We start from the raw sequence: 23,475 nt of genomic DNA, 5'->3' as shown, positions 1-23,475 counted from the left end.
TTATCGTCATTCTTAAATTCATCTCGTTTGGCAACAAAACTTAGAAGATGCCTCTTATTCAGAATCCCAATACAATTAAACGGATACATTTTATCTCCACACAAAATCGTTCATGAACAATTAAGTCAAAAGAAAACAGACCTCAATGGAATGGGGACACTATCAACATGAGAACTGCATAGCTGTTGCGATATCAGCATTCCATATGAAAAAGGGAGCAACCAGGAGGTTCCAAGCACGCAAAAACAGTAGGGATTGAACCAGAGGGGGCTGTGACCTTCTTGATCATATTTGCCAATAAACCAGAAGATAAATCTCTCTGACTAGGGAGACATCTCAACAGCAGCAACTCCTGTTTCTTAACAAAAACTTTTAATCCCTGTACAACATAAAGAACTTAACAGGTTGACACAAGCATGCCAAAGATCATCAATGGGACAGCATGAAGATAAAAAAAAAATTGCATGTTCTTGAACATAGGCAAACAAACCAGACCAGACCAACCAAACCATAAGTTGAAGCTCATTTGGGATCAAAACATTGAAAAGAAAACGAAGAAACACCTGTCTTGCCAAAATAGAGCAGATATTTCATTGGAATCAAAAGTAGCGAAATCTCAGTTCTTTTCTGTACACATAGAATGCCTTTCTGAAAAATATATCAACAAAACCCGCTGACGAGACAGCGATGTTCTTTTCCTAGATATTTTCTTAGACAAGTTCTACAGTAACAAGTAATCTCCCATACAGGAGAGATGCATGCTCTCTGCAGTCCCCGCCGAAAATAATGGGATTTCAGGTAGAAAGCCGGAAAAGAAAAGGAAAAAAGGAACACCATCAAGCATCAATAGGGGTGGATGATATAGCTATTCATAAAAATAACGGGTAAAATACTCCTGCAAACGCCAAAATATTTAAAGTGAAGTAGGTATAGACCAAAAGATACTCTGGAAGCATGCTCAAAAAATCAGATGACTCCACACGCATGTTCTCAATCATAGGCCTTCTCCCAGTCATCCACCACCTCAGATAAATCTTCTTCACTTGAAACCCCTCCAGGTTGCATTGCAGTTTGCACTGATATATTCGAAGTGCTTACATTTGATTCCAAACCTGTACTGGAAAGAATTTCTGCAACTCGTTTTGCAGGATCCTCGATCCTGACAGAGGCAGCAGATGAACTGTCAGCCTTATCGGAGTCCAGTACACTCCATCGGTTAATTGAAGTGGAGATTGGATGTTCTTTCCCTTTCCATGCAGAAGCCTGAACATCTGCAGAACCACCACCAGACCACTCTTCATCACCCCATGAATCCTCCCTCCAACCAGACTCCTGCACAACAGCTTTCTTCCACGAAGTTCCCTTCAGAGCTGTGATCGTCCCTTCCTTTGCAGTGCCTGCCGTTCCCCAGGCATTGGTAGCTGATGATCCCGTGGATGCACCGCAATTTTGAGGAACCACAGCAGCTCCATAATATACTGATCCATGATCCAACCTCCTCATAGCGGTTGCTGCTCGAGCAGGATCATTGAATACAGCCAGGGCATTCTTATCATTCAACCAAACTAGTTCGCATTCCCCACCAAACCTAAGGACCAGTGAGCTTATATCCGCCTCCCTCGGCAAATCTAGAAAAGAAACAACAAGCCTGGGATCCATGTCTACAAGAGCATCAAAAACTGGTGGATGGGCGGCACTTAAAGTTGTCGTACCCTTAATGCCAATCACACGAGAGGGGGTTTTGGATTTTGGAATAGCATGGATTACAATAAAACGCTTTGGCTCCCAACCAGCAGAATAAATTGCAAGCTTCCACCTCTCAGCAATTAGCCTAACTGCATCTCTTTTATCCTTGAGCATAGGGCAGAAAACATGAATCTTAAGACCACTTGTGGTTCCTCTGCTTTTGCCAAGAACCAAATATTTGCACCTCTCCTCTACAGCAAGCACCCATTTTGGATCGCGCCTGTACAGATCACCAATCAACTCTGTCACGGAAGAATTCTCACCAAAATGAAGAGCTTCCAAATTTGGAGGGTTGATATCAAAAGCATCTGCAAGAACCCTTTTCCGCTCCAATTTGGCACATTCATCATCACACATAAACTTTCTCTGGCCAAGAGGAATCTTCTTTCCAGATGATTCCACTGGTTGAAGAGATGCTGGCAACTTGTGGAGAATGGAAGCTTCTAAAATAGTATCATTATAACCACCATTGCTCCCTCCAGCATCACAAGGAACAGATGCTGTTATCCTGCCACAAGAGCAAGTAATTGTGACAGGGAACTCACATCTAACATCAGGACAAGGAGCATAAGGATGACAAAGTGCAGTGCAAGTATGCCGGCAATCTCTCCTAGGGGCACCGCATGTCTGCCCACAAGAAGTTCTTGAGCTAGTTTCAGTTCCAGGTGAGGTATCACAAGGCGGTGAATGACAAGTTCTTCCACATGCATGCAAACCACATTGCCTGGTCTTCCCACAGAGTTTGTTGCATCTGATATCCCTTGACCCGCAGGGTATGTTCCCCAGAATCACATGCCCACCAACACACTCTTTAGCTACAGGCACCGAACAAGGTGGGCAGTCTCCAAAGTGGCAGCTATGAGATGCTGGATGGCCACATGGCTGAGGAACTGAGCATGGGAGCTGACATGAAGGGGGAGGCGTGCCGCACGGCAATGGAGGAGGGATGGAAGTTCTCCCACATGCACATGTCAAATCAGTGAAAATCGTTTCAAGACAAGGAGGACAGTGGCCACTGTGACACAGTGATTCACAAGAGTGCTGTCCACACCTTAGCTTCTTCCCACAAGCCATTTGACAAAAATGCGGATCCCAATCCCCAGAGAACTGATTGTTCGAGTTGGAAAGAGGGCAGCATCGCTCGCTGCACCTATGCCTTCCACAGTTCTTCTTTCGACCACAAGGCTTGTCACACAGGAATTTTTCATTCTCTGAAATAGTATTGTAACACTCCACAGTTCGGGAGGTTGATCCGCAGCGGCATTTTTGGATGACAGAAACCAAACAAGGAGCACAATCCCCTGAATGGCACACCTCTTTACATTGGTGCATCCCGCAAGGAAGGGATTTGCCACATATTTGTGCACACGTTGGAATTGGATCCAAACAACTATTTCTTTCCTCCCGCAAACTTGTTTTTCCACAATAGCATGACTTGACCCTGCCAGGCATAAACTCACAATCCCCACAATCACCTGGATGACAAGTTTCACCACAAATATGATTTCCACAACCTAGAACCTTTCCACATGTTGAGTTGCAAACAAAAACACCATCTTCAGCTTTCACTTCTCCCTTCACTGCCATATCCCCACATAGAACAACCTCCGTGTTCTTCTTGCAGAAACATGAAGCATTAACCAATACCTGACAGGGATTGCAGGGACCAACATGGCAAATCTGCTCACATCGATGACGCCAACATTCCAGAAGCTTGTCACATCGTTGCCCACAGGTAAGAACGGACTTCCGATCAGCACATCTTGTTGTGATTCTTTTCTTCCCACAAGGACACAGACTTGGTGGAGCAAAGGCCTTACAAGGAGGACATGGCCCAGGGTGACACTGCAACACACAATTGTGCGGACAAAGACCCTCCCTACTCCCATCAGCGCCAGGAACCTCCTTCTCAAGCTGTTTTCCACACGGTTCCCCACATGAATGCGGAGTCAAATACAAATCCGAAGGCGGATCCGTCCTCTTACCACAAAAGCAAACATACCGAATATCCTTCAACGACGTAAGCTGCACAGATTGACATCCCGGACACCGCCAATTAAAACCTTGATTCTTCTCCGCAATCAAATCAACAGATGTCGGCGCACGAGCCCATTTCTTGATACAATTCAAGTGAAAAATCGAGAAACAACTCGAACATGACCAAATAGGCGCAGACCTCCGAACCATATCATAACAAATCATACACTCAACCGTACTCTTCACAAGCTTCTCCTGAATTTCTTGCGCAAGTTGCGGCAAATTCGGGTCCTTCACTTCCCGAGTCTCCACCCCCCTCTCCTTCCCCCGACCCATTTGACCACCTCTAGGCGCATTCACACCACCCTTGTACCTATAATCAGCTACTCCAGTCCCATGGCTAGAATGCCCACCATTTCCATTGTTTCTAGAGCTGAAACTTGAAGGCGGGTTTGGGTTTGGGTTTACATCCACATTCAGCGGAAGAGAAGGATTAGATCCTCTGGGAACCCACGTTTGTCGTGTCGGGAATCTGGACCTGCTACCATTATTATAATCTCCCCCATCATTTCTGGACTGGAAGCTCATATTCTCTGATATCAACAACAACCCCCCGCCTGCACTACCACTGCTTGTATCCACCACCACCAAATAAACCCTAACTTCTTAAATTTCCCTTCAAAAAGAAGAAATTAAACGTCTAAACCCTAGGTGAATTTAGGGAGGAATCAAAATTAAAGAACTGATTACAACGAAAGAAATTTGGGAAATAGGGAGAGATTGTAATCGTAGATGATGGAAGGTTTGATCGATTCTTTGATCAAATATCTGTGATTCGCTTTTATAGATGCTTGAGTTGATCGTGTAGCCTGTGGCGGTTCAATACTCGCACGTGTGAGCTTGGGGAACACTCTATCCACCCCATTCAAATTCGATGGATGGAGGAGTTTTCTTGCTGGTTACTTAATGGGCTCTAGTTCTGTAATTGGGCCTGGGCCTAGTCCTGGTCCTGGTCTTGGGCTGGCTACATGTGAATTCAGAGAAGATGTGAGGCATGTTCTAAAACTATGGTGATCCAGTTAGTGACTTGGCTTTGCAGCTGCAGCTATATTTTATTTAAAATATAGTTATAGCTGTTTAATTAAAGAAAAAAAAAGTATATTATTTATTAGATTCCACTTATTTTTTATATTGAAATTATAGTATTTAAAAAGCAAGAATTTTTTTTTTTGCACTATTTATATTAATTGTATTGTTTAATGAAAAGTACAATTTTCTTGCACTGTTCACTTGCATTGCGTGGATATTTTTTTATGTTAATTTTTATAATATTTTAAAAAAAACTAGTTTAGAGTGAATTTTAAACATGATAATATTTTATCTAAATTTATCATATGTTAAAAAATTATAAAAACTGTAGTTCGGCCTCTAGTTCTGTAACTGGTCCTGGGCCTAGTCCTGGTCCTGTTATTGGGCTGGCTACATGTGAATTCAGAAAAGATGTGAGGCATGTTCTAAAACTATGGTGATCCAGTTAGTGGCTCTGCAGCTATGTTTTATTTAAAATATAGTTATAGCTGTTTTTTTATAACCTCAATTTTTTAAAACAATTAACAAAATACATTAAACTATTTTTTATAAGTAAGAATTTTTTTTTTGCACTATTTATATTAATTGTATTGTTTAATGAAAAGTACAATTTTCTTTCACTGTTTACTTGCATTGCGTGAATATTTTTTTTATGTTAATTTTTATAATATTAAAAAAAAAACTAGTTTAGAGTGAATTTTATACATGATAATATTTTATCTAAATTTATCACATGTTAAAAAATTATAAAAACTGTAGTTCAGGATGTTTTTTTTTAGTGATTGTTATTTTAAATTAATTATTTTTATTTTAAAAATTATTTTTCACATCAATATTTTATATAAAATATGATTTATTTCATGATATAATAGGTTTTATTTCATGATATAATAGCAATATTTAAATCTATAATATTTAAATTAAAAATCATCAATATTAATATATTTTTAAAAATTATTTTATAACCTCAATTTTAAAAACAAATTTAACAAAATACATTAAACTATTTTTTATTTAATTTTAATTTCAACTACAGTTTTAACCAAACACCTATTTTTTCAAACTAATTTCAACTAAAAGTACTTTTTATAAAACAATTTTTTTCAAATTATAATCACAACAGCTATCGCAATACCAAACACACCCTTAATGGAGGAATTATCTATCATTAGCCCAAATAAAAATAAAAATAAAAACTTATAAGTATAGAGCTTAAATGAGGCTTTTTTTAGTGATTTTTATTTTAAATTATTTTTTTTATTTTAAAAATTATTTTTCACATCAATACATTAAAATAATCTAAAAAATATCAAAAATATATTAATTTAAAATAAAGTAATAAATAAATAAATAAAAATTTAAAAAGTGTTTTTAAAACACAATGCTAAACATTGTTATGGTCGGTCTGTCTATCTTCTTTAACCCATTTGAAATAAATGTAATAACTTTTATTTTTTGATATTTTTTAAAATTTATTTGTTTTAGAATATTATTAAATTAATATATTTTAAAGTAAAAGCATATTTTTAAAAATATTCATATGACACAATATTATGAAACACTCAAAGCCTATTTGTATTTGTATTTTAAAAATATTTAAAAAAATTAAATTTATTTTTAATGTATTGATATTAAAAATAAATTTATAAAAAATAAAAAATAAATATTATTTTAATATATTTTTAAATAAAAAATATTTTAAATAATAACCGAATGAAACATTTAGCATAATAATTTGTGATTTTGTTACCGGGAAGTGAATGGTTTGGGGTTTACATTTGATATTGTTGTAACATGTGTTAAGATAATCATCTCCGATGATGTTTTTACAATCCAATAACATATTACAAAACAAGTTTTTATTTACTTTAGGATGCTATCAAAAACAAAAATAGCCATATTAGATTGGTGGCATTACAAAAGATGTAGTGATTTAAAAGTTGATGGTGGCATAGCAATAGTAAAATGATGGTATTAATAATAATTGTATTTGTTTTTTTTTAAAGTAAATTTATTTATTTTTGTATTTTAAAATTTTACTTTTTCATTTTTTCTTTACTTTAAATTATTTTTTATATTTCGAGATAGTTTTAAAATGTTGATATTAAAACTAATTTAAAAAAATATTTTCATATATTTTTAAGTAAAATATATTTTAAAAAATAATTACTATTATAATAATATTAAAAAAATTTATATAATTTACAAAGTAGTACAATTAAAATAAAATTAGAGGAATAATAAAGCTTGGATGATTATTACACACATGCATGCATATATAATTTACAAACTAGTTAAATTAAAATAAAATTAAAGAATTTATTGTATTACTAATCTAATTATACTTTTCAGATTTGATTCGGTCTAAAACTAGAGTTTTTGATTTTGATTGGATCATCAGCTCATTTGAGTTAATTTTTTTAAATTAAAATAATGTTGTTTAAATAAAAAATAAAATTAATAAATTATAATTAAATTTTTAACCAGGTTTTATCAAATTAACTAGATTATTTAATTATCTAAATTTTTTTATTTTTTTTAATCTAGTCTATTTTTAATCTTGAATTAATCAAATTTTAATTGATCTATGTGATGAAACCAAATTTCAAATCTACATGTGTAACTCAACAGGCTGCTCAACTGTGACGAAACCAAATTTCAAATATACATGTGTAACTCAACAGGCTGCTCAACTTTATCATTGTAGTTTTTAAAAAGAAAACAATTAATAGTTGCGCTCTTTTTTAATAGTGTAATCCTTACCATTTTAATTATTTTTACATTACTAGTACAATAATCAATTAAATTACACTACGGGAATAATATAATTTTTTAAGTTGTGCTATTTTTTTATTTTTTTAACGTGCTAAAATATAAATTATTCTTGTCAAGTGTGATGTTTTCAAAAACAGGGTGGAAGTAATTATAATACAATATATTATTTTGAAGAAAACAATGTTATCCTCGTTGCTTATTTTTATTTTCAACCTTAAATTTATTGTTATTATTATTATTTTTCAATTGTGATAGATGGGTGGGTTCGTGGATATTTCGTGGAGCATGATCGATGACTATAAGCATCCAAAGTTGACCCTTCAATCTCAAAATCTCCATTCAAAATAGAAACTGTACACCAAAAAAGAAGAAGAAGAGGAAGACAGGACTTCAATACTGACCAAAGAAGCTCAAAATTCACTTTCATCTTGTCTTATCGTTACAACCTCAATCTATCAAGGTATGTGTAATACAGGATCATAATTAGAACAGATCGAGAAAAGACATCTGTTCTCTCCGCTTCTTTCCTTTCTTTTTTATTGATCTCTATGAGAGATAAATAAAACCCAGAATTTTAATGATCTAAAGATTTGATCTTTTTGAAGCCTTAATTTGAAAAGGTTTGAGTCTTTTCAATCGGGCATTGCTTAATTCTGCTTTCTTTCTTTCTGTTTGCTTCTGTGCCTTGATGTGTTTCCAGAGAAACCAACAGGGCATAACAGCTATCCACAACTTGCATTGCATGATTGTTTTGTACGAGTAATCATCAGAATTGTGTTTGGCTTATTGTTGAAAAGTTTATGCGATCTGAAATTTCATACAATGGATACAATGGCTTCAAATGTTTTGCAATTACTGAATAGCACTTTGGAGAGGGTGACATCGGCTTTGGATTTTCCATCTGCGAGAGCTGTTGTTTTTGGTGTTCATATTGGAGGTAGATTTTTATCTCTTCCAAAACTGGTGGATGTTGATAGTTTGATTGTGTCATTGTACCTCGTAATTTTTTAATTAACTTATGTTTATATTGGCTTTTGTTCTATGTTAAAGGGCATCTGTTTGTGGAGGTTCTTCTTTTAGTGGTCATTCTTTTTCTTCTTTCCCAGAAAAGTTATAAGCATCCTAAGCGGCCCTTAACAAAGAAGGTTAGTGTGGCTTTTTTTTCCTTTTTCTTTTTTTGTCTCTTCTTGTACCTTAGTTGAAAGAAATTGCCTTCTTTCATTATGTGCCTTGTGTTGTTTAGTAGTTTCGTATCTTGTCAGGATGATAAATCTTAAATATACATAAAGATAGATGAATACATGTGGAATGTTTGTACTTAGGACATTGCGCATTGAGAGTTAGCTATATTTTTGTTTCTTTTCTCCTTCTTGTGGAGCCACATGCAAATGCATTAGGTTGAAAAATCAGATTTTGAGTTTTTGTCCAAGTTTTATGGAAAAGAGTTCCATATACCTTTATATGCTGAAGTTTTTTTGGCTCTGCTTCTAACACGGGAATACAAAACTGTTATTAGATATCAATTCATCAATATATGTCCCCAATATCCTTGCATATTGCTTGATAGCCCAAAGGGACTTCCATGTTCTATGTATCCTTTTAAACTGCTACATGTAGTGCTTCCACATTACTTTATTTTATTTTTCCTCAAGACTGATTCTAAGATTTATTGTGACATCGTATTGCTTTCCTGATGAAATTGTGCTTTTTACTGGTTTAGCTTGTTGGATATATAAATTATAGTTTTGAGAATCCATTCTGAAGTGTGAAGCTTTGCCAACATAATATTACTGAAAAGTGTGTGTTTTTTGTAGGAAATAGACGAGCTATGTGATGAATGGGTTCCAGAATCCCTTATTCCTCCTATTACAGAGGAGATGCGATATGAGCCACCAGTATTGGAGAGGTGAGCATACTTCTCTTGTCTCTACACATTTGTTTGATTTTTGTAGGAAAAGTGTGTGTTTGATTCTTGTCCCTGTGTTTTCATGTATTATCATACCCACCCTGCTGTATTGAAAAACAATTATTGTCAGTTATTGAATTGATGGTCTCTTGCATCCCCTCGAAGAAGTTGTTACTTTGATTCTCCAACTATGACTTCACTTTGAAGACATCTGAATGGTTCTCTACAGTAATTTCATGAGCTACTTTTTATTGCAGTGCTGCTGGGCCACATACCATAATCAATGGCAAGGATGTTGTAAACTTTGCTTCAGCTAATTATCTTGGTCTAACAGGGCACGAGAAACAAATTGTGAGAAAATTTGTTGCACTTTTTCTTTACCATTTATGATTATATTTTCCACAAATTAGAAAATGTATAACCAAGTTTTTTTAAAAAAAACTCAGAATTCAAGTACCTCGGCCTTGGAAAAATATGGTGTTGGTTCCTGTGGTCCTCGTGGGTTCTATGGAACAATTGGTGAGACTCAATTTAAACAAAGCAGGTTGAAGATTATTTCCTTTTTCATCATAAATGTTTGCCTTTTGACAAGTTTTCTTTTTCTTAGATGTCCACCTTGATTGTGAAGCCAGAATAGCCAAGTTTCTGGGAACTCCAGATTCAATTATCTATTCATACGGACTGTCCACTATGTTCAGTACAATTCCATGTTTTTGCAAAAAAGGAGACATAATTGTTGTGTAAGTATGGTAGTCCTAACTGTTAAGATTTGTTTTACCCATATGGCTGCATCGTAGAAATCAGCTGGTTAACACGAGTAATTGAACTCCATGAAAATCTTTTATATTTTCTCAAGTTCATTCTTTTCATCTAGTCCCTTCCCTTGAAATGTTAGTGATGTTAGTTTGATTATCATTTTAAATGATTATAAACATCATTGGTAATTGCTTTGAGTTCCTTATAACTTTAAGAATTTATTAAGCCATGCTAAATGATTTTGACCAGTGATGCTTGTCTAATAGATGACTCAACGATATCTCAGTCTTCTCATCCTTGATTGTGTATTTTTCTTTGATTTGTAATATGCATGTTTCTGATTGCAGTAGTTATTTGTGGCATAGATATCCAAGTATTTTACAATTCTTGGTTCATTAGTGAAACCTTCTGTTAAAATTGTTCAGTGGAAGTATAAATATATGGCTATATAAAAATTGTACTTATATTATTTTCCATTAGGGATGAGGGAGTCCATTGGGGAATACAGAATGGCCTGTATCTTTCAAGAAGCACCATTGTGTATTTCAAGCACAATGACATGGAATCTCTACGAAATGCTTTGGAGAAAATTACAGTAGAGAACAAGCGGGCCAAGGAGTTGCGACGCTATATTGTAGTTGAAGCTGTGTACCAGGTATTTTTTTTCTGCTCTGCATGCATATCAAATACACATATTTGTTAAGCAAAACTTAAAGAAAAACTTGTAAATGCCTGCACCAAAAGAGCATTGCCTTTGATCATCACAAGAAAACCAAATCATGATTTTGGATTTCTTGATTTTACTCAACCCAGTGACAGCCATTGTGTTTTGAATCTTGATATTTACTTCTTCTTTTTTTCTGATTGTTATGCTACAAGTCCTTTTCCTGTTCTACTGAGATGTCAGCATCATCATCATAATATGCATGGATGAAAATGGGATAGCATGACTCTCTGTTTTTGCTACTCAGAACACATTCATAATCACCATTAAGAAAGGTGGAAATGTTCTCGGCAGAATGGCTGAATTTAATTTTCTAGTGAATGATGGTGGAACATTATAAATCATTACTGGGTATATCATACCAAACATTTTTTTTATGTTGCGCATAGTGATATGTGCCTACGATATATTGAGTTAAACCACCTTGATCAAATACTTGGTTTTGGCTGCATTAATTAGAGTTCAGATTGAGTCTTAATTTCTTATATCTGCCTCACCGTGTCAAGAAGCAGTAGATTTACTGTACAGGTCTCTCTCCTGTATGAAGAAGAGATGGATGGTTGTGGATCATTGGAACCCCATATCATGATATTGCAGCTGCTTTGTAGATATAACTCTGACACTCAAACATGAATTGCAGAGCCTGGGAGTTCCTTTCACTTTGTTCTTCATTTTCATTGAGCAAGAAAGAGGATTGCATGGTTTTGCTTTTTCTTTTTCCCTTTTCTTTTCTCTTGGGAGTCTGTATTTTGAAGCTGACAATGCTAGCATAGACCATAAGGGAGAATGTAGTGTTTTCCTCCCTCTTCTGACTTTTTTTGATTCAGTAGGACTTGATTGCTGATGCATGTAGTTTCTTGAAAAATGATTATGCTTTGAATGTTTTAATTTAGTAACTGCATTTATTTCTTGAGGTTACTAGTAGTTATCTATTTGCTCTACCACTGAATTATTTTCCTCATACTTCTAATGAATATTAACTTGCTTGACTGGGATATTAATTCTTTTGTTCTGAATCTGTAGAACACTGGCCAAATAGCCCCTTTAAATGAGATCATCAGATTGAAGGAGAAATATTTCTTCCGTGTTTTGCTGGATGAGAGCAACTCATTTGGTGTGCTTGGCAGGTCTGGGAGAGGTCTTACTGAATACCATGGGGTGCCGGTATGTTTTAAAGATTCATTTCTTCATTGTTTCTGGCTCAAACTCTCTGATCTATGGTTGCATGGCCTTGCAGATTGAGAAGATAGATATTGTTACTGCAGATATGGGCCATGCATTAGCCACTGAAGGAGGATTCTGCACTGGAAGTTCCAGAGTCGTTGATCATCAAGTAAGGAAATATGTGTCTGATAACCTGATCATTTTATTGAATTTGGATTAATAGTCAGGTTCTCTGGTATCATTGTATTAGCGAGTGGCAGTGGTAATTATAATTATTACTCTTCCAATTCTAAGTGTTAATGTTTATTATTTGTTGATCTCTGGCAGCGACTTAGTAGTTCTGGATATGTGTTTTCTGCTTCTCTTCCACCATATCTTGCAAGCGCTGCAATTACTGCTATTGATGTTCTGGAGGATAATCCTGCTTTAATAGAAAAATTGAAAGAAAACATTGCCATCTTGTGGAAAGGTTGATTCTGATTGCATTACACTGCTGTCATTCTTATGTCTTCCTTTTGTGTGAATTGATTACTATTCTTTCTTTCTTTCTTTGTTGGACAAATGGCAACAGCACCTTTGTCTTTATATTCACTTTCTAGTAGTCTTTTCCGGCCTCAGAATATTTTTCTCAGGAACAATTGAGCCATCCGAGTCAGTAACATGTCAATTATGATACTGAGACCAAATATCATATCCCAATTCATCATAATACTATGAGTTGGTGTAAGAATATGATTAGTTGGATCACTTTTGGTCATGATCAGGCTGAACTGAAGTTTGAGAAAAAGTGATTATATTTTTTGGTCCTGCTTATTTATTGCAACTTCACTTGCTTTTCCTGTGGTTGAGTTAGAGGTATTGTCCAGTATAGACTTGTACAATTGCGTCACATTTCTTTATGATGAATATAAATCATTTGTAATATGAAATTTTGTGGAAGTAAAAGTTAGAAGCTCATGCTTACAATCTAGGCAGCATATAGGCCATCTCCTGGAGAATTGATCTAGTTTTGTTTTGAGAAAATGTCTAATGCTGGTGTTTGGTTCAAGAATGTCAGGTTTTGTTTGGAGCTAGAGATCATGTTGTCAGAATAACATTTTTTTTTCTTACGATGTATGCTATCAGTTTCGCACAGCTTGCACAAATTTTCCTATTTATAAATTTAATTTGGTGATTGCAGGATTGTCCAACATACAGGGTCTCTCTATAACCAGCAATCCTAAATCGCCTATTGTTTTTCTCAATCTAGAAAAGTCCACAGGTTCCACCAAAGATGACCTTAAACTCCTTGAAGCTATCGCCGATCGGGTAAGGAATGAATGAGTTATATGGTTCCATTATAATTACAGTTAGGTTGTTCTATCTTGCTCTCATTGTGTGTCTCCATCGTTGTGAATTTTTCAGGCATTGAAGGAAGACTCTGTATTTGTTGTAACCACAAAGAGATCAACACTTGATAAATGTCTTTTGCCTGTGGGAATCAGATTGTTTGTATCTGCCGCTCATTCAGATTCTGATCTGCTCAAGGCATGTGAATCCTTGAAGAGGGTTGCAGCATTGGTGCTGATGAATCATTGATTGAGTACTGTACATCAGACCGATCCCTCTTTTCTTTTACCTCAATGGCCTTACTGGACTGCATCAGATTTTTCAGGTGGCTTTCATCTATCAAATACTCTTCAGATCCAGGCTGAGGAGTGAGAGGTTGGTGGATGCTGATAGTTTATGGAAATCTCTTGTGATTATTTTGAGTTATATTTTTGTCTTAGATTTAACAAATCAGCATGATTTGTCATAGAATTGATTCCACTGTTACCGAGGTTGACAACCATCTGTTGATTACAACACTATCAGATTGTAGTGACTGGTCCAAGCAAGGGTTTTAGAATATTAGTGTTATGTGCTCAATTTTTGGTTCCATATTCTTTTATTTCTCATTAATTAATGAGAGCACATATCTGATGTCGCCACCGTTTATATTCACAGCTCTGGATCCTCATTTAAACCTGTTATTGCTTGGGTCATCGGAGCATCTTTTGCTTCATTATTATCAGATACATATACCGGTTTCTTCTATTCCTCGAAACCAAGAATGACCCTAGCATGTTAACAGGATATAAAATTAAGTTGGAAAATTTCAGAAAAAGAGAATAAGCCATTTCAGTAGCGAACATAGCATGTTACTGATTTGAGGCCCTAACCATTATCGAATTGGTTGAACAAGATAAAATCTTAAACTAGAGGACGGGAACTCTCTTTATTGCACCGTCAATACTGGCAGAGGAAATTGAAGGACTGCAGCAATGGTAGAATGCAGCGCCAATTGCTCTCCTGAAACGTGCATGGACAAAAAAAATTTAAGAGCAGCGCCAATTGATCTCCTTCATCGATTTAACAAAGTGGGCAAGCTTCCGCCTTGTTGGTATATCAGCATACCTGAAAAAAATTATCTGTGATGAGAAGCGTTTGTATAGCCTTGTATTCTTCATGTGCATCCTCCATGTGCTTGGTTCCATAGCATGCTCGAGCAGAATCATTTGAAAGCTTACCGGAGAACTCTTTTCAGGGCTCGGACCTCTTGTGCTGCTTTGTTGTCTTTAACCATGCTTAGACATTTGGTGCTCGAAGAACCTCTTTCGAAGCATGTTTGCTCCTGAGCTTGTATGCACAAGAACAATGCGGGACTTGTTCTTAATGATGAAGTTCAATTCCGATCTCCTCTGTCTCCAACATCAAGAACCCACGAAACTGATCTGCATTCCAAAGTTACCTTTCAAGGTTTTTTTTTTTTAATTTCAAATAACATTTTTATAGTTTCCAATGTTCTTTGTAGCATTGTAAGGACAGATATTAGTAATTTTATGACAGTGATGTAAGAACAGATGGTCGTAAGCATCACCAGGTAGAGAGGAAAATTTAGCAAAAAGAAGCAACCTCTGCATCAGCAAAAACCAGCTTTACTTTCCTAAGTACAATTGTTATTTTCCTCTATTTGTTTGTTTATTGATTCACGAGATTATATACTTAAAACAACATTCACGAGACAATTGCTAGGACAGATCTATGAACAACAATTAGCACGAAATTTATTTTCGATTCCTACTTTTCCTTCCTTCAGTTCAATGGTGTGTTCTCAATTTGTATGAAGACTAGGATTATTCAAGTTTCCGTCAAATGTTTTATATACCATGGGATTAAAACGGTTTTGTCGTACGGTATCAAATGCGGTGCTCCAAAATTAAAATTAAAACAGAAAAATAAAAATAATAAAGTCATCAAGGAAACTTGATGAGATTTCTTCAAATTTTTACTAGAATGAAAAACAATTAAATTAATTAATAAAAACAAGATATTTCATAATTTATCATTAAACTTGATATTAATTCCTGAAAATAAAAGATTTTGTTGAAATAAAGATTTTATATAAATCTTGACATTAATCTCTAAAAACAAAAGATTTTTTGAAATGAGTTTTTTTTTTTAAATGATGTTAATCCAAAAAAGCTAGAAATTTTATTGAAATTGAAATTTTAATGAAATTTTGATGTTAATCCCTAAAAATTAAGATTTCTTTAAAATAGAAATTTTAACAAAAATTTTAATGTTAATTGTTAAAAGTAGAAAATTTCATCAATTTAAAAAAAATGGATTTTTTTCAAAAAAAATTAATTTTGATGACTGTTAAGATTAACCTAAAAACACTAAATTAAACTGGTATTTTAATAAAAAAAAATCTAGTTAAACAAATTATACCTTAGAATAAACAAAAAACCTAGTTAAACAAATTATACCTTAGAATAAAGGAATCCGAACCTCAAAATATTCATTCATGCATCATTTAGTATAAAAAAAAAACATGAATATAACACATAATATTCACATTTATAATAATCAAAGATACTTACCACAAACATTAACAAAATAAGCCAAGGAAACAAGTAACATTGAAATTATAAGCACCCTAAATTAACACCTAATACTAAGTTAAATAGCTTAACTTGCAAAAACCATAGATGGTTTAAAAGATTCTCAATTTGACTTCTAATTTGACTTTTAACTTTGAATTTCTTTGACTTAGACCCTTTAATTCATTTTGATTTGGCCCTTAACTTTGATTTTTTTCTTTGATCCTTGATCCTCTCATTTATGCCATTTTGAACAATTTTGCCTTTTTATTCCATTTTTTCTCTTCAATTAGGTCCTAATTGAATAAATTGGACTTCCAAACTTTACTATATTTTTCATTTGGATCCTTGATGTTTTAATGAGTTTGATTGTGACCAATTTCAATCCTTTTTAAATTATCTTCAATTAAACCTTTAATTGCATTGGCATAATTTTCATTTTGATCCTTGATGTTTTAATGAGTTTGATTGTGACCAATTTCAATCCTTTTTAAATTATCTGCAATTAAACCTTTAATTGCATTGGCATATTATTATTTAACTAGTTGTAAATTAAATTTTTGCTCTATTATAACCCAAATTATACTTTTTAAAAAACTTTTTTTCTCTTCAAAGATATTTATCTGAAAGTGATTGTTTTTTTCCTAAAATTTCTTTTTTTTTAAATTGATTTTTTCTAAAAATGATTTTGATGATATTCTTTTTAAAAAATTTGAAGTGGGGAATTGGATTATTATAATTGTTCTATTTTTACAATTCTTACATAACAAAGCATTATGAAAAATGTTTTTCATTCTATTTGTGTAATAAACTTATAAAGAAAAAATGATGTTTTTTTTTCAAAACACTTTAACAAACAACATATTAACAGATGACTTTGTTGGGGAATTTTGAATTTTGATCAAACTTAGAGATGATCAATCTCATTTCTTAAATGTTTAAATTAGGAGGTAACCAACCTTTCTTCTTTCTTTTTCCTAAAATGATCAAATTAAAAAGTAACCAACCTTGTGATTTTTTAGATATATCAAATCAAGAGGCAACATATCTTATGAATCTTGAAATTAGTTAAATTGAAAGGCAACCTTTCTTGTGAAATTTTGAAAATTAGTCAAATCAAGAGATGACCTACCTCGTTAAAATCGAGCTAAGTTTGACTCAAACAAATGATAAAAAAACCTGTCAGGCTTAAATTTGTTGAAGTTTTACTATATTAAAAAATTTACAACGAATTATACTGGACTCCAGTGTAATAGAGACTTGTTGAACTTAAAATTACAATGAGCCCTACCAGAGTCTTGTTATACTCAAATTTGTTAAAATCTAGCTAGACTGAAATTTGTTATAGACTTGTGTTCAAAATTACAATGAACCTTGTTAGGTTCACACTAGAGTTTTATAAGAGCATTGTACAATAATAAATAAATGCTTACATTTTAAAGATATAGGTCCTTTTTTGTCTAATTTTTCTATTCATCAATTTGAGTTCGTTGCTTCTATTTTATATCCTCCAATTGCTTAACTCATTGTTCTACTCAAGTCTACTAATGTATATTATCTGTTCATTTTTACACTGCTTGAAGAATAATAATTTGCCTTTGTGATTCTTCTTGGTTGTTGTTTTAAGAGACTTTTCACCCTCAGATACTTGACTTTATATACAACTTGTCCTCAATTTATGATCTTGCTCCCTATTCATTCTTTTAAAAGAGTCGACACTATTAATTATTGCTTGAAGAGTGATAATTTCTTGTATTCTTCCAGTTTACTTTGATTTTAATTCTTCCAGTTTACTTTGATTTTAAAAGACTTGGTTCCTTTAACTATTGCTCGGTTTTAATCATAAAAAAATTGTTGGCTCTACTAATTTCATTTTGTGATAGAGTTCTTCATGTCGTCATTCCAATTATATGATTGTTATGAAATATTATTGGTCAATTTATCCATGCTCTTCAAATAGCATTGTCCTAAGTGGAGGATATGCACACCCATTATTATAATTTTGATTCTTTTAGATAAACATGTCACCATTATTATCAAAAAAATTATCACTATTTTCACTATTTTGCCATATAAGGGACATAGACATTAACATAATTATTGTTAAAAACTTTGTAAATTCAATTAATAACCATTTTTTTGTAATTCATTTTTCTTATTATAGGACTAAGCTATAAATTTTAATGATTGTATTCATTCAAGTTCAATTATTGAAACGAAATCATCTCTATATAAATTTCAAAGTATTTTCATGAAGACTATAATTTGAAACTCAATTAGACTTTTAACTGTGAATTTCTTTCAATTGGACACCTTAATTTACTTTGATTTAGTTCTCATTTTTTGACACTTTTCTATTTTGGTCCTTGTCCCTTTGTGTTATTTTGGCTAATTTTACCCTAAATTCTAATTTTCTCTTCAAATTGCCCCTACTTAAATGAATTGTACTTTTCAAACTTTGTTATCTTTTTCATTTTGATCATTGATCTTTTAATTACTTCAGTTGTGGCCAATTTCAACTTTTTTTTTTCAATTTCTATTTAATTTTACTCTTAATTGCATTCACGTATTATTTTTCCAACCAGCTATAAATTAACTTGTTGTTTGATTGTAACCCAACTTGTATTTTATTCTGGAAACCTTTTTTTCAAAGATTTTGCTCTAAAAATAAATTTTTTTTTTTACTCTTTGAAGATATTTTCTCTGGAAAATTTAAGGGTAAAAATTATGTTATAACACAGTTTATAAGAATCCAAATTCTTTCTATTTGATTCTAAAATCTATGAGACATAGAAAAAACTAGGTATCATGCTCGCACGATGCTGTAGGCTTGTGGTATGTTTGTCTATTGTCGTGGATTTGTGAAAAAAATAAAAAAAAAATCATATAAAGAAAACTGTTGCAATCCACAATGTTTTCAAGGAAAAAACTACAAAGCTAAATTTTTAAATATATTAATATTTAAAAAATAAAATGAACAAAGAAAATTTTGAAAAAAATCATAACAAAAAAAACAAAAAAAAAACCATGCAGGGAAATATTGTAGCAATCTATAGTGTTTCATGAGGAAATTTACAGTTGTAATTCTCAACCAATTCAATATTAAGAATAAAAAAATTGATAAAAATAATTTTAAAAAATCATAAAAAAAATCATGTGGGGTAACACTATAGTAATCCACAATGTTTTAAGAAAAAAACTACGAAATTATATTCTCAATCAGCTCAATATAAAAAAAATAAAATCGATAAAGATAATTCTAAAAAAACAAAACAAATCATAAAAAAAACTATGTGAGGAAACACTGTTGCAATCCACAGTGTTTTAAAGAAAAAAACTATAAAGCTAAATTTTCAACCAGTTCCATAATAAAAAAATAGAATCAACAAAAAAATTTGAAAAGGCACCCAAAAATTGAAAAAAAAGAAAATTTTGAAAAAAAAATAAAAAAAAATTGTGAGGAAAGTTAAAATTAAATTCTCAATCAACTCAATAAAAATAATTAAAAAAATATATATGGAAAAACATTGTAGCAAAACAAAAATTATATGAAGAAATATTATAACAATCCACAATGTTAAAAAAAAACTATGAAACGGAATTGACAAAGGCCATTTTGAAGAAAAAAAAGAAGAAAAAATTCATAAAAAAAGAAAAAAAACTATATAGTAAAACATTGTAATAATTCATAATATTTTAAAGAAAAAATTATAGAATAAAATTTTCAACCAATTTAATATTAAAAAAATTAACAAATATAATTTTGAAAAAAAGTATAAAAACAAAAAAGAATAAAAAAAGAAGGAGATAACCATGGGAAAAAAAGAAAAAAAAAACATGTAAAGCCCAAAAAAAGGAAAACAATGAGAAAATGTGGGGGAAAAAACAAAAACAAAAAAGTATGTGAAGCGGGGAAAACTATAATATTTTCTCTATCTTTAAGAGTATTGTTAATATATGGTATTTCTAAGCATACACGGAAACTTAACATGCTTATGTTACAAGATACTAAAAAAAAAAGAAGAGCATGAATGAACAAAATCAGCATGAATGCATTTTAAAAAATAAAAACATATTTTTATTTTTTGGTTCCATATTTCTGAGCTCCAAGGCAGAGGTTGTCTTGTCGTCTTGATAGATTGCTTTCAATTAAAAAGATAAGATTTAGAGAAGTAACAGGCAAGGCTTATACTGTGGCGGAGGTAATAAAGTCTTCGAGCAGCCAATTGTACAGAAGAACAGGGATAAGATCATGCATTTGAGGACTAAAAATGGATAAATAGTGATGATCAAATTTGAGTGGTCTTGCACATCTCCAAAGTCTTCCAATAGACTCAAACCATAACCATCTTTATAGGTGAGAAATTGGTTTTTGCTAAATTTGGGTTGACTTGTAGAAAACAATTTCAAGAAAATAGTTTGAATATATATAGTAATAAAAAAAATTAATTTATGTTCATGACAGCTTCTTCGAATGTGCATTGTTAGTTTTTTCAAAGGCTGTTTTTATTTTTTAATTTAAATTTTCATCATCCTAACAACAACAATAACTACAACAAATTCCTATTAAAAAAATATTTATTATACAACTCTCATTTTTTTATTATGATAGAAAATATATATTATACCAAGTTAAATATTTGATATGTTTTTAATAAAAAAGATCATAGATAAGTGTTGCCTACAAAACTTACACTGCATGAGTATTTTAACGTAATCCAATTTATAGTGAAATATATATTGGGTTACAGAAATTATCTTTATGCCTTTTGATTAAAAAAAAATAAACCTTTTAGGTGAGGGTGTTAATATCCTTTTATTTTCATGCACAATAAAAATATTATTTTATCTCTAATATTAATAAAATATAAAAATGTTGATCATAATGTTTTTTTTAATTTTACATGAGCCGTTAATAATAAAAATATATATTTATTCCTGGAGCCAAAACAATATTGTGCTGATAGATAAGGGTATTTTATAGTTTTTAAATTTTGATGTAAAATGTAATTATATCTTTAACCAAAGAGACAAAATATAAGCTTAACATTTGAGGATATTTTTGGATAAGAGTATTTTTATACTTTTATATGGATATTTTATGTAATTATCGAGATCCTAAAAAGTATTTTGATATTTTTGATATTTTTAAAATTTGTTAATACTTAAGCTACCAAAGCATGCTCAACTTGTCTTGGTGCTTGAGTGATGTTTGTCTCGGTGCTTGAGTGATGTTTATGTTATCCAAATAGCGTATGTGACGTCACTTAGTGAATATAATTGACTTTCTGTAATTTTTTTAGATATTTGTGTTACTTTTTATTTAAAGTGGTATGTAACAACTAATAGTTGTAAAATTATTGCTAATGATTATTTGTTTTTTTTCTTTTCTGATAAATAATTTATATAATTGTCCTATTTGTTTTTTACTTTTCAATTTCAGTCTTTATTCTATTAATTTCTTATTTTGTTCCCTTTTCATTTAATTTTATTTTTATTTTTTTAATATTCCATTGCAATCTTCTTATATGCTTTATTTTTTATTTTGATCTTTCAATTTCAGTCTTTATTCTATTAATTTTTTATTTTGATTCCTTTTCATTTAATTTTATTTTTATTTTTTTAATATTCCATTGCAATCTTCTTATATGCTTTATTTTTTATTTTGATCCTTATTTTTTAAATTTTTTTATTTTATCCTTAACACTTTTGTTAAAAAAAAAAAATTCTTTCAATTTCATCATTCAATCAAATATTATCCTTAACACTTTTGTTAAAAAAAAAATTTCTTTCAATTTCATTATTCAATCAAATGTTTTGTTTTTAATTTGATCCTTATTTTTTTATTTTTTTTCTTTTATTAAAGTTATTCTTCCATTCAATTAAACCCTTCATTTGGAAATTTCTATCTCTTTGATTAAATTTTTTTTTTCACCCTTATTTTTTATCCTTTTGTGTAATTTTTTTTTATTTCATCTTTTAATATTTAATTTGTTAGGAATTTAGTTTCGTACAATTTTGTTATTCTACATTAAATTTTTTTTCTTACTATTGGTTTTGTGATTATTGTTAAGTTGTTTTATGAATTTATCCCAATCTCCTAATTTAAATCAGGATTTTTGCATATCTTTTTTTTTATATAAGTTTTTTTTAGTTGTTCTATTTCTATTTTATTTTTCAAAGTATTATTCTAATTCATTTATATTTTTTATATAAATAAAGTTTATTTTTTAAAATAAAAATATTTATTTTTAAATTATATTGCTGATATGTTTGACTTTACATAATATTTTTTATGGGATGAATTTATTTAGTTAGTTTTATTTTTATTTATTTTTTAAATCATATATATTTTAATATGTAAATATATCTTTTATTTATTTAAATAAACAAACTCAATAAATATAGAAAAATACATGTTTTTTTTATTATAAAATATCATCATCTTGTTTTCATTGACTTTTAATTTACGTTTTAAAAAATACTATTAAGAAAACAAAACTGAATGCTTTAAGGTTGGTGTCGTCTGTCAAACCCATGTTATAGTCATTACCTACCGTTTACAATTTGACCTAACTACCACCACTCCAATTCTTACGTTTTGTTTTTCAATAATTAAGTTTTAATAAAATCTTTTATTTTAATAAATTCTGTGTTTTTTTTTAATATTCAAATTTCCAATTACTTTAGAAGAATATCAAAATCACAAATACATTTTTTAATACTAAAAAAATAATTTTTTTTTAGAATGATGTCTTCTTCACCTAACTGTAATATTATTTTGAAAATTAATTGTTTGACAAAAGTTTTTTTGTAGAGTTAGATTTGGTAATAGTAGTTATTTTTAAAATTATTTTTAATTAAAATATATTTTTAAATAATATATTCTTTAATTTTTTAAATATATTTTTATTATATTAAAACTATTTAAAAATATAAAAAAATTATTTAAAAAAAACACAGTTTGACAACATAAATAAACACACCCTTAATATGTCAAATTGTTTTTTTTTTCTTTTTGATCTTGATACAACTGCTACTATGTTTTTTTAATAATGTATTAATCTAAATTTCTTTTTAAACATCAAAATTTTTGTACCAAATCTTCTTAATTATCATGGGAATTCTTGAAATTACAAGCTCATATCATTAAATTACTTAAAATTTATAATTACTTATCTAAATTCTCTATAAGCTCTCTTCATATATAGGGACTTAAAATGGCTTGAAGATATCTGGCCATTATTAAAACAAAGGGAGTACAAATTAATTTTTTAAATAACGGACTTAAAGAAAAGGGAAAATAAGAAAAAATAAATCAATAAATATTTTATAAAGAAAAAAAAACACTATCTTATAGTTTCAAATACCAATCAGAATTTGTTTTTTTTTTCCCCCAACACCAAAATCCTTTCTATAAATAAGATTACATC

At 31.0% G+C, this 23,475-nt stretch overlaps 2 protein-coding genes across 2 annotated transcripts; one reads left to right on the top strand and one right to left on the bottom strand.

Annotated features, from left to right (window-relative positions):
- LOC105110419 (NF-X1-type zinc finger protein NFXL1-like) lies at positions 1-4,598 on the bottom strand. The gene has a single exon (XM_011005451.1). It carries the CDS (start codon positions 4,309-4,311, stop codon positions 991-993), a length of 3,321 nt encoding a protein of 1,106 aa, XP_011003753.1. The 5' UTR covers positions 4,312-4,598; the 3' UTR covers positions 1-990.
- A 3,261-nt stretch (positions 4,599-7,859) lies between these two features.
- Positions 7,860-14,057, top strand: LOC105110418 (long chain base biosynthesis protein 1-like). Its single transcript, XM_011005449.1, has 13 exons — positions 7,860-8,047; positions 8,288-8,524; positions 8,638-8,732; positions 9,402-9,493; positions 9,751-9,844; positions 9,940-10,012; positions 10,101-10,233; positions 10,730-10,904; positions 11,997-12,137; positions 12,211-12,306; positions 12,465-12,606; positions 13,318-13,445; positions 13,542-14,057. Exons 2-13 carry the CDS (start codon positions 8,410-8,412, stop codon positions 13,713-13,715), a joined length of 1,458 nt encoding a protein of 485 aa, XP_011003751.1. The 5' UTR covers positions 7,860-8,047; positions 8,288-8,409; the 3' UTR covers positions 13,716-14,057.
- The last annotated feature ends 9,418 nt before the right edge of the window (positions 14,058-23,475 follow it).

This window comes from Populus euphratica, unplaced genomic scaffold (genome assembly GCF_000495115.2).
Source record: "Populus euphratica unplaced genomic scaffold, PopEup_1.0 scaffold253.1, whole genome shotgun sequence".
NCBI lineage: Eukaryota > Viridiplantae > Streptophyta > Magnoliopsida > Malpighiales > Salicaceae > Populus > Populus euphratica.
This window is presented reverse-complemented; position numbering and strand designations above follow the sequence as displayed.

What these genes read in the sequence shown, in the direction of transcription:
- LOC105110418 (XM_011005449.1), top strand. Translation starts at nt 8,410, where the DNA reads ATGGATACAATGGCTTCAAATGTTTTGCAATTACTGAATAGCACTTTG. An exon ending in CAGGGCACGAGAAACAAATT is followed by an intron (nt 9,845 to 9,939) that starts GTGAGAAAATTT and finishes AAAAAAACTCAG; the next exon opens with AATTCAAGTACCTCGGCCTT. An exon ending in CCAGAGTCGTTGATCATCAA is followed by an intron (nt 12,307 to 12,464) that starts GTAAGGAAATAT and finishes GATCTCTGGCAG; the next exon opens with CGACTTAGTAGTTCTGGATA.
- LOC105110419 (XM_011005451.1), bottom strand. Translation starts at nt 4,311, where the DNA reads ATGAGCTTCCAGTCCAGAAATGATGGGGGAGATTATAATAATGGTAGC.